The 11,254-nt window shown below is 42.7% G+C and overlaps 2 protein-coding genes across 3 annotated transcripts in view; one reads left to right on the top strand and one right to left on the bottom strand.

Annotated features, from left to right (window-relative positions):
* Positions 1 to 262: 262 nt before the first annotated feature.
* Positions 263 to 11,002, bottom strand: LYRM1 (LYR motif containing 1). Its single transcript, XM_014936420.1, has 4 exons — positions 10,861 to 11,002; positions 3,327 to 3,485; positions 2,183 to 2,275; positions 263 to 603 (listed from the first exon to the last, which is right to left on the bottom strand). The coding sequence occupies exons 2-4, from the start codon at positions 3,483 to 3,485 to the stop codon at positions 487 to 489; spliced, it is 369 nt and encodes a 122-aa protein (XP_014791906.1). The 5' UTR covers positions 10,861 to 11,002; the 3' UTR covers positions 263 to 486.
* The window catches only part of DCUN1D3 (DCN1, defective in cullin neddylation 1, domain containing 3), a 26,885-nt gene continuing 26,599 nt past the window's right edge, over positions 10,969 to 11,254 (top strand). For both annotated transcript variants that reach the window (XM_014936416.1, XM_014936419.1), the window contains exon 1: positions 10,969 to 11,111. The gene's annotated coding sequence lies outside the window, so the exon portion shown is untranslated. The remainder of the gene's footprint in view (positions 11,112 to 11,254) is intronic.

Raw genomic sequence — 11,254 nt, forward strand, 5'->3', positions numbered from 1 at the left:
GGGACAGGAGAGGAAGGAGTGTAGCTGTAAGATGCAGTCACTGTATTCCCACTTGCATTCAGAAGCTCTGGAAGTGCTCTGTCTGCTTGATTCTCCTGAACTTTCTTGATTTTTTTTGCTGACCCTTGAATCAAGACACTGCCTTGGATCACAACTGCGCATATATAGTCTTCAAACCACCAGAGAGCCCTGCTATAGATTGAGCTTGAAAACCTGTTGCAATTTGTCCTGATGTCAAAGTAATCTTTGTATCACACCTCACTCCTTGAAAAGTGTTACTTTTATTGAAGAGTCAGTGGTAGAAATGTAATAAATATTAGACCAACCGTATCCATCACATGCAATGTTATCACTTAGCTTTTTGGCCTCAGGAAATTTGTAAGCAAGTGACCAAAACAGCTTCATTCACAGTTGTGCACACAAATCACCTGGATTACAGTCCACATCTTAAATGATGTGATTACACATCAGAGCTTAAATGATGGGTTATGAAACTTCATCATGGGATTTCAGGTAGATTGGCTTAGAAATCTTCCTTAACTTTTCCTGGTGACGCAATGTTCGGCCTTGTTTATGGGCAAGACCCATAGGAGGCAGGTGAATCTGGAAAACAAAATCCCACCAGTTAGGTGTAAATTGAGAAGCTACAAGGAAAAGAAAGCATATATACAGACTAGGTTTCACTGAATTTTAAATAATTTCTTCGTATTCTGGAGAGGGCAACTGTACCATCTCAGACCAGGTTATTAGATTACTAGAAGGAGTGTTCTCTGAGGAGTGATTACTGGTGTAACTTTCAGCCCCTAAATATTGTTTATTAAAATCCTATATATTTTAGGCTTTAGTAACCTTGTTTTGTAGCTTGATATCAGACTGTAAGGATAAAATACTTGTTGAAATAGAACTGCTGACAATGTTCCAGAACAGTAAGACCTAGAAAACCCTAAAAATTCCTGAGTAGATGTGTGCTTTATTCATACCTATCTAGTAAGTCACAAAATAATCCCAAACTGTATATATTGAAAGACTGCCTTCTTATTGTCATGATTATATATACCATATTAAAATGATCAATCAATGTCATTGACTCCATAAGCAGAAGGAGCAATAGGTGACAGGCTCTTCCTTTGACTGACAAAGTCTTTGTATTTCATAAGAGCGTTAGTGGGAGTCATGCAGCTGTATCCCCCCATAGTGATTGAAAACTGTAGGTGTTAGCAGTCAGATGTTATTGTTGCTGAAGCCGTCATCCTGTAAGAGAGCTGTTTAGGTGCAAATAGTAGTAAAAGCACTGACTAAAGCAGCAATAGAGATTTCTAGAATCTGAAAAATAACGATCATCCAGTTTGTCTGAGAGAGCTGATCTAGGAGTGATCCTTTGTGATTCTGAAGCCACTGCAGAGCATACATTTTAAGCCCATTTCTAGGAATCCTGCTTGCCAGAAGTGCATTATTATTCTGTATACTGCAGGAAAAGAAAAAGCTATATGTGAAACAGATGCTAACAGTGACCATGTTCTAGGCAAGCATCTGATGAAGATACAATTTAATTTTCATTATGACCGCCTTGATAATGAAATTATAGATGTGCAGCATAAAGTACTACAGACAGAGGTGACTGGGCAGTGAGAAAACTCTACTGAATGGTGCAATAGAAGACATTGCTGCAAATTCCAGCGTTTTGGTAATCCTGGACATGTTTTTCTCCAGGAACAGAGGAAAAGAAGCAGCAACATAGGCAGGTGTTATAAGACCTGACCTATGACTGAGAGAACAGCTACCATTAATGTAGGTTATGAAAATTATTGTATCTATGGCAGATTGATGGTTTGAATATTTTTATTCTCTCATGTGATTTCCGTTGCAATCTTTTTCTACATAGTATGATTCATTGGTCAGTCAAGACTCCCTAAATTTTTACAGGCTTTGGGAGTTTAGCTCATGCAACTTCATTTAGGCTTTGACTCCTTATTTTGAAAAGAAATTGGCCAATTTACATTGAAACAAGATAGATGGAGAACATTTCAATACACATTTGGCTTACTTAGCTCTGATTTAGCACAGCATTTAAATACTGGCTTATCTAAAAATGCAGTGGAAGTGATGGGAACTTAAGAGTTATATTATCCAGTGAGAGCCAAGTGGGTTTAGTTGAAGACTTTGTGACTAGATTTATACTCACAGGTCTCGGGTAGGGGATGTTATAGTGAAGTCCAATTTCTATTCTTGCCTCGCATTCTTCTATACACTGCTTAATCAGCTTTGGATCCGTTACCTAAGATCATACAAACAATTGCTTTGTACAAGTATAGCAATTAACAATTGGAAGCTCAGGCATAAGTGATGCACAGCTACATGACCTTCCTTAGCTTTTTTTGGCAATCCCAAGGATCCAATGATTGTTATTTTTCACATCCATAAAAGGTAACATTAGTATTTGCCTTGACTCAACAATTCTGGGCGTGATGGCGCTGGATATTAAGGCCCAGAGACTGTCATAACTGAGGCTATAGAAGGAGGTTTTTACCCAAACATGGTATTTTCTCTGTAAAAAGACAATACACAAATAAACTTCTAATATATCCATGAAAAAACCCACACTCACCCATTCGTCACTCTGCAAGGTAGCTAGAGGAGAAAGAGAAGAGACTCCTTGGTCTACATTCTGTTATCATTCTACCCAGAAACTCCCTTTGAAGTCAGAAATGTGGTGTAAATTGTGACTTAAATGCATTTTTTTATTTTTGTATTACCTGAGTTTAGTCCCAGACCAAAATGGGAAATAAATATGTATTGTGATCTTGAATTACAAGAAGGGCCTTTGATTACCATGGAGTCTGTATCGCCCCTTTCAAAAGGGGTTTGAAATTTCTTCCTTAAGAAAAAAATGAAAATGCTTCTTTTAAAAGAAGTGCCAATAATTGTTGCTTTGAAAAGAAAAAAAAAGAAATGTAAGAAGCTCCTGAGCTCTGTTTGCCATTGCATGGGTAATGATACACTTAGCGAGCTTTCTAAAAGATCAAAAGCTGCTTCAATTACACAGGCAGTATCTTTGGAATTTAATTTTTTCTTGGCATTTTTTCAGTGAAAGCTCTAGACCTTTTAGACTTCTACAGTAGTTAGTAGTAAGAGCTGAAATGGTTTGAGTTTTTTTGTTACTATTTCAGGGGTGAAATTTAAACTATAACCCAAATACACCAGAATTAAAGGTGAATGAAATTCTGGGAAAACAACTCTTCCATTCATATCTTAGTATCCAATCACTGTGACAAGGCAAAGAGCAAAAGAACAATCATTGAGAAATTCAAAACTGTAAGGACACTCACATTTTTGTTTTTTCGGAATAATGTTTTAGCTTCATTTTTAATGTATTCTTTCTCTTTAATAGTTTCTTCTATCTGTCCTGATGCAGATTGCCATTTTTTGGCTATTCGGAATATCTTGCGGTAAAGGCCAAGAACTTCTTGTCGAGTAACTGGTGTCATCTAAAAAAACCAACACAAACCCCCAAACATATGCATGAACATTTGAGCAATATAACTTTTCACACAATGGAATTAGTTTAAAAATATTTCCACCATCTAAAAATACACTGAGCTCTATGAAAAAAAAAATAATGAAATAGCTGTAAAGGAATAATTAGCTGTTGAAAGCTGAAGACCCAGTCCAGCAATGTATTTAAACTGATACTTAAATCTGTCTCCATTCAAACAGCTTGAGCTCTTGCTCGAAGTGAAGCACTTGTTTAGTGCTCTGCTGAATCACAAGCCCGGTACAAAACTGCCTGGGTTGTGTTTCGCTGCTGTTTTGCAACAGACATTGGGCAAGTCACCGAAACTGAGCATCCCCTGTCCTGTGAAACTGTCGTACCGATACTGACCCTATCTTTGCAAAGCATCTTGAAATTTGTAAAATACATGATAAAACCACCATGGTATTGCTGAAAACTGGTATAGGTTTCAGAGGCTGAAAAGCTTATTTGTGATACCACTACAGTATGTAGTAATGATTCAACTGGAGTTTGATGTGATGAAGAGGTGATGAAAGCTGTTTTATCTAAGCACTGCAGGAGAGGCAGACGAACTCTGGATTTGGGAAAGTCCTGAATATCTTGATTTTCAGAAAGCTGTGTACCTGCTGAGCCCACTGAATCAGGCTCCAGGTGCGATAAGAATCTCTATCAGGAACCAAGAATGAAATCCTATTCTTATTCTATGTAAATGAGTATTTTATCAAGTGGTGCCACTATTTCATGTCAGACCACAAATATCCCTGAGTCAAAGCCACTAGTGGAATAACAGCACTTCTGACATGGATTAGATTCGCAGAAACAATGACTTCTGCTTTAGAGCGACCACAGCTGTCGAAGGTACCTTTACGGTCCAGAAGGAAGATGCAGCAGCACTGCAAGGCAAGTATATGGATGATGAGGAACACGTCAGGACAACATCTAACTGTCTTGGCATCCATTTGCCAACGGTGCCACTATTTCATGTCAGACCACAAATATCCCTGAGTCAAAGCCACTAGTGGAATAACAGCACTTCTGACATGGATTAGATTCACAGAAACAGTGACTTCTGCTTTAGAGCCACCACAGCTGTCGAAGGTACCTTTACTGTCCAGAAGGAAGATGCAGCAGCACTCCAAGGCAAGTATATGGATGGTGAGGAACACGTCAGGACACCATCTAACTGTCTTGGCATCCATTTGCCAACCTGGAGCTCTAGTTGCTGTGGCTGAATCCCCTGAAATCAGACCCGTGCACTGGGAATGGCTCCTCCGGTGCGCAGTTTGAAGCCGGGCAGTTCAGGCAGCCCCAGCTGCCCTCTGCAGGGAGCACTCCCTCCTCGCTGACAGGGGAAAAGCTGCCTCCTAAGACGTGCCCCCAAATGACTGCGGAATGTTGGGCGATGTGGCTGTGCCTTGCAGTCTGTGGCAGTTCCTGTTACTGTGGAGAGTAGGAGAAGGTTTTGCACCAAAGTCTTCTCTCGCACAGTTCTCGAGCGGCTGCCCTTGGCCCAGCAGCTGAACTCCCCTAGAATCTCAGCGCAGTCCTGCCCTGCCTACAGGCAGCCACACCGTCTTTTCCTCACCAAACTCCGAGTTACAGATGCTAACCTGAAGACAGGATGTGTCCCATAGTTTTTTTTTGCTAAAAAATCCCAAACTATTAAATCCTAGTCTTTTTTGTCTTAACCATCGCTATGATCTAAAGAGTTCTTGTTCTTTCGTGAACTCTATTAGGAATCTTAAGTACAGACATAAAACTGATTTTCTCTGATCCTTAAGAGAGCACATTTTTATTTTGCTATTTGTATTTTAAAATGTTTAACCAATCATATATTTCCCCCCTAGATACAAAAATGATTCTTCCTACCCAGCAGTAAGTATTTCTAATAAATGCTTATGGTATTTCCAGGAAACAAATATCCACAATAAAACATCTAGGCAGTCCCAGCTGGTCAAACACTTTGGAATAAATGCTTCACTTTATCCACTCTACAGCTCCATTTCAGGCAATAAAATTAGTCATACACGAAGCTACGCATGTACGTGTATCTGAAAAGTCATTGCTTCCCTCCACTGAGTGCGTATTTTGTACAGAAAATAAACAGCTCAGTTAAAAGGTCTGACCTAGCGCATGCTGAGTCCCAAATCACGTCCTCACCTAGAGCCCCTCCTGGCCTCACCCCTTTTGCTTTTATTTGAAGGTGTCACCTCTGGTGGAGCTGGTAATGCCCTTTGTTCTCCGCTGACAGCTAATAAAAGGTAGTACTGTACCAAAAACTTTCAGTTTAGGTTTTCACAAAATCTATAAAGAAGAGGAATAATGTCAGAGGGGAAAAATGTTTAAAATACAGGTTTAAATTCTGATTTATGCATCGGACAATTTCCAAACCCTCAACTTGGGACAGTGCCCTTTTCTCATGCCTGTTGCTTTTGGATCTTAAACATAACAAGAATCTGTTCATAAAGATTTTGTTTAGAAGTTTAGAACCAACAATATTTTTTTCCCCACTAGTTGCTTTCCCTCCCTCACCTAGAACTTATTTTTCCTTTCTTTAATTTCTTGGTGTTGGAGTTGATAGAGAACTGTGTAGCCCCTCATCTAGGTATGGGCTGCACCTTTGCATTATTGCTTTCCTTCCCATATATGCTATATGACATAAAAGGCATTAAGCAGCTTTTCATATATACTCAGCAACCAGCTGCTCCCATGGATCATTTTAGTCAATAATTTCTAACATTACAGACCTGTTCATGAACCGTTTATGCACAGATACATAAATGAAGGTCTGAGGAGCCCTTCAATGACAGAGGACCTGATCTATCATGGGAAAGGATGAGAGCAAATAAGACAAAATTCAAAGCCTGGGTCAGATTCTGCTCTGAGTGGGAGCGTAAACAGGGAATAATTCCACCAAGAGCAAAATTACTTCCAACTTAAAATGCTGTAAATGAGATTGGAGTTTTTTCCTTTGGTATAAACAGAGCCCACACCGACAGAAATGTAAGTGACGGTACAAGTCATGTATCAGGTGTAATTTCATCAAGTGACACTACTTGTATTAGTTTTGTGGGTGTGCAGAATGATTCTGAGTGGGACAGAAAGGAAGATAAGAGAGGCTTTCATGTCCTTGTAGTTACTCATCTTGCAACTTACATCTTTGGCATTTAAATCATAATTATATTTCACATCTCTGGAATGCTAAGTGGTTGTTACACCACTTTTCCCACTAACACTCATCTTGTGGTAGTCACACCCATTGTTTAACTTCTACCACCCTTCATTTCATTGCAGAACGCAGCCCACAGAGGTTAACCACAGGCGGATTTGTCAAAAAGTACAGGGCTATTGTATTAGCTGAGCAAATTTCAGGTGTTTACTGCAACAAATCAACCCGGGGAGAGGTCAGAGGTAGGTCTGCACGCACAAACGCATCAGTGGGGAAAGTGGGAGGTTGGAGGCTGTTTTGGAGCCGATTGTTTGAACGAAGCCTTTGGAGGAAAGTCAAGCATCGCCTTCCAAAGAAGGATTTGCTGGGTGCTATGGCAGAGTTCTGACAACGCAGGGGTGTATTGTTGCTTTGATCTACATGCAAATCCCTGTTATCAACATGCAGATCAAGCACATGAAATATCCCATTGTCTCCAAACTCGCAAAGGAGGCCACGATGAAGACGCAAACTTTTTTCATTGTTAATTAAAACAAATAATCTTTTAAACTATAAAATGTAATAACAAGTTTTACTTTCAGGAAACAAACACGCATGCCTTTGGATTTTTAGATGGTTGACACAAAAGTTCAATGATCTGAATAATCAGTGAAACACCAGTCATCTTTTGCTATTTGTGGGTCTGTTTGTGATTTAAATTTAAAGTTTCTATAAGAATAAGGAAAGAAATCTGACCCCAATAGCGCAGAGAAGGCAAAGTTAGGACAGAGGGAAGCTGCACGGAGACTGACTGTATAAGAGCAGCTAAATTACAGCTGCTTCCCAGCACGGGATGCTTGGCTAAGAATGCGTGTCCAGCTCTCGCCTCCTCCTGCACAGCTCCTCTGCTGAAGCTGTAAGTCTATTTTATTTCATCCTTTCTTTTCAAGTCAAGCACTAGCTATTCGATTTAAGCATAAAATCTACCAGTAGCGAGTACATAGAGGACTTTAGGAAACAAAGGCTGAAAGTGATAGCCCATGGGGAAAAAAGGGGTATTTTAAAACAATAGATCTCTTCTTTTACATCCCAGCTAACTAGGGCACACATTAGTAACACACACTTAGTGCTGATGCTGAAACCATATTTGCTCAGGGGAGGAGATGGTGGGGAACAGAACTCTGCGTGAAATAATTTGAAAAAGCGGCTTTGAACTTCTCAGATGTAAAATGTTTTATTTAGAAGCAACAACTTCTGTTTGACAGCTGCTTTGCTACTGGCAAGGAGTCCTAAAGACACAATGGCAAACCGCTGGGCTGATTGCCTTCTGAATCAAGCTATGATCACATTTCTGTTAGGGAAATAATGACGATTCAGAAGCACAGCGTATCAACATTATAGTATGGAACATCATCAGCTTCAGCCTGTATGACAATCTGTATCTCATATTTTCAAATGCACTCTTTGGCTAATACTTACTTAAAGAGATGCCAACAGCTGAGTATATCTGGCTTTTTTCTTAAGAGCTAAATTATACCACTTAGCTAAAGAGTGACCCGCAGTCTCTCTCCTGCTGCTAATGCAACAGATAATCAATCATTCCTTTCACAGCTACCCACAGCAACTAGAGGTCAGTAATCTATATTCATCTTTCGTGCAAGTCTGCCAAAATGAGTCTGCGGTTCTTAAGGCAGCAATGAATTTGGTCTATCATTCCCTTGAGGGACAACAACTGAAACAATGAGTTCCTGTGGCACAGGGAGAAGAGGTCACAGATTCCTGTCACAGCTGGGCAGGCCACATGCCTTCCAGTGATACGAAATTTCAAAATCTAGCTTCCACAAAAGTAATTTTATCTTCTTTTACTCAAATCAATGACTTAGTGACCTGTGACAGCTAGTACACCGCAAACATCGACCACATGTGGCTGCAGTACGTACCTAGCAAAGCAGAAACTTCTCTTGATTTTCATTCTTGATTGAACACTCAGAGCTATTTTTTTAAGATTCAGCCAAAACTAAATTATAGCAAAACTTCAATCACAGCAGAAATATTAAATCTCCATATGGTGAAAAACAAACTAAAACGAAAGATCATATTCTTCCATGATGGTGTTATGTCCTCATTTTTACCAATGGCTCAGGCCTTCACATTTTAAGACACTTCCAGCATGCATTAATTTGACTTCAAGTATTTCTGTTCCCATCTACAAGCTGCAGTCATAAATCTATGCAGATTTGGTGAAAAAGAACCAAGTTACTGAATCAAGTTATTCAGTAATGATATTTGAAAGCAAGGTGACATTCACATGGGTTTAGATTTTGTCAAGCCAGTATCCTTCTGCTGGCAAACTGAAGTGCTCTGAAACACGGATCAGCACCTCCCAACCAGCCTCTCTAACTCTTTGTACTTACACACTTCATCAGCTGGGATAAGAACTCTGCCATTCTATTCGTGCCTTGGCTTTCTGATTGAACTTGGATCTCTTTTAAGCTTTCATTTACATATGGAGTGGTCTTTTGATCAGAAAAAGGAAACTTCATGCAAAGAGAAGATAATTAAATAGTAAAAGCAAGGACTTGGATTTTATCACTGGTTTTCCTATGTAATTTCAAATAAGTGAAACTGCAGAAAATTAGGATTCTACAACATTCTCTTCATTTGAATAAATGAAAGTGGAAACCCTTAACTAGTCCCTTTGATCACAGGGTTTTCATCTTCTGAGGTGGTCAAGGCATTATCTGGTTTTAGTAGGGCATACAGACTCCTGCTCTGGGAGTGCCTCCTGAGCCATGGTCGCCTCAGGAAGAACAGAAACGCTGACTTAAGACAGTGTAGAGAGGGAGGAGAGGAAACCAAAAAAAATTGTTTTACATATTAGCCGTTTCCTGAAAAGGACATGGTGTCCAGGTAGACTCTAAAGCAATATGAACTTGTGTCTAGTTTTGTGCAACTCCGTCGTTCAGGCTTTCACACATTTAGAAACCTTTTCTCCTCCTTCGTGTTTAGGGTCTATTAGTCACAAGAGAAAGAGGTTTTAATGCAGTGTAACAAATTTAGTAGGGAAAATGAAGTCTCCGCTATCCTTGGATGGCCTTACTTATATAATATAGAAGCATAAAGAAATACAACAACGTGGACACAAAACCCAGTATGGATTTATGCACCTTATTCATACCTTGGCTTTGAGCCAAATGCAGCTGAATGCATGAATATAAGTATTTCCCAGCGTTGGAACCACTCCCAAACTGGAGAACAGGTATAAATATTAATGCTAGCAGAGAAACAATCCTCCCTACCCCCTCTCTTACTTCGTTCTGTGGGTCATTTAACAAAACTCCTTTCATGGACCCTCTGCTTCAGTTTCCAAATGCTTCAGTCCCAGGACATTGATAGATACGATTTTTAGTCATAATGTGAGAACTATAGCAGGATGTATTTTGAAGAAAAGATTTGCTTTTTGGAAATCAAGTGTATGAATCCCATCCAAATTCAGGCCTTTTGCCAACACAGCCTCATGCAGTACTTGGGCTGGACTCTCCTGCTTGGCGTATGGATCCGTCTTTGGGGCCTCCTGCCTCCCCAACCGCACAGGGGCGGCAGAACACCGGGCCGCTCTATGTGTCCCAGAGTCGTCTCTTGGTGTCTGTGCGGAGAGGTCCCTCAGGCCTGGTGGTGACAGGACAGAAGGTCACCCTCCTGACACGAGCTCCAGGTGAGCATCGACTGCAGGCCCAGGTGAGGGGTTCAGGACTCATGATGCACACCACCTGGGCGCGGGGCCAGCCCCCAGCCATTCCTGCAGCCAGCTGCTGTCATCAGGCAGGCACGGGGACTGGCTGGGCAGCCCTGTGGGTGGACACAGCGGTGGCTGTGGCAGACAATGGCCCTGTGAGTGAGTGGACGCGGGGTGGCTGTGGGGCTTGGCAATCCTTCGCACCACACGGGGCTGATGGCGGCGCTAAGATGGCGCTGGGCGCTCCCCCATTCTTGCCCGGAGCCGCCCGGCCACCAGGAGGTGCTGTAGGCGCGGGCGCCCTTCTGCCCCCTGGCGGCCGGGGCGGCACTGCCCCCGCAGCCGGGCGGAACCAAACGTGAAGCAGGGGAGGGGGGGGGTGGCCAACCCTTCCAACCTTCAGCCTCTCCCTCCCCTCCGCCTTCCCGCACGCCGGCTTGCCCGCCCTCCACCCCCTCGCTTTACCTCCGGTAAGGAGCGCGCCGGGACCCCGCTCCCCGCCTTCGCGCCGCGGTTCCGCCCCGCTAAGCCCCGTCCCCCCGCTCCGGTGGGCGAGGGAGGGCGGCGGCCCGTTGCCTTCCCCTGCCCTCACCGTGCGTGCGGCGTCGGGCACGTCGCGGTTACGTCACGGCGCAGCGCCACGCCGCCGCCAGCTGACTGCTCATCCCCGGAAGTGATGCAGGGAGGGGGAGGCAGTCTCGCAGGGAGCCGCCGAGGTGAGTGAATTGGACCGTGTCTCTTCCCGTCCGCGCCGGGCTGCGGGCGGGGGGGACGGAGACGGCGGCGGTGGGGCTCGATTCGGCTCGGCCCGGCCGGTGGGGCGGGCTGCGGGGCCGGGCCGGCGGGCTCGGCGGTGGCG

The sequence above is a fragment of the Calidris pugnax genome, unplaced genomic scaffold, assembly GCF_001431845.1.
Source record: "Calidris pugnax isolate Ruff unplaced genomic scaffold, ASM143184v1 scaffold17, whole genome shotgun sequence".
Classification (NCBI taxonomy): domain Eukaryota; kingdom Metazoa; phylum Chordata; class Aves; order Charadriiformes; family Scolopacidae; genus Calidris; species Calidris pugnax.

What these genes read in the sequence shown, in the direction of transcription:
- LYRM1 (XM_014936420.1), bottom strand. Translation starts at nt 3,485, where the DNA reads ATGACACCAGTTACTCGACAAGAAGTTCTTGGCCTTTACCGCAAGATA. An exon ending in TATTCCGAAAAAACAAAAAT is followed by an intron (nt 2,276 to 3,326) that starts GTGAGTGTCCTT and finishes GTATGATCTTAG; the next exon opens with GTAACGGATCCAAAGCTGAT. An exon ending in ACATCCCCTACCCGAGACCT is followed by an intron (nt 604 to 2,182) that starts GTGAGTATAAAT and finishes TTTGTTTTCCAG; the next exon opens with ATTCACCTGCCTCCTATGGG.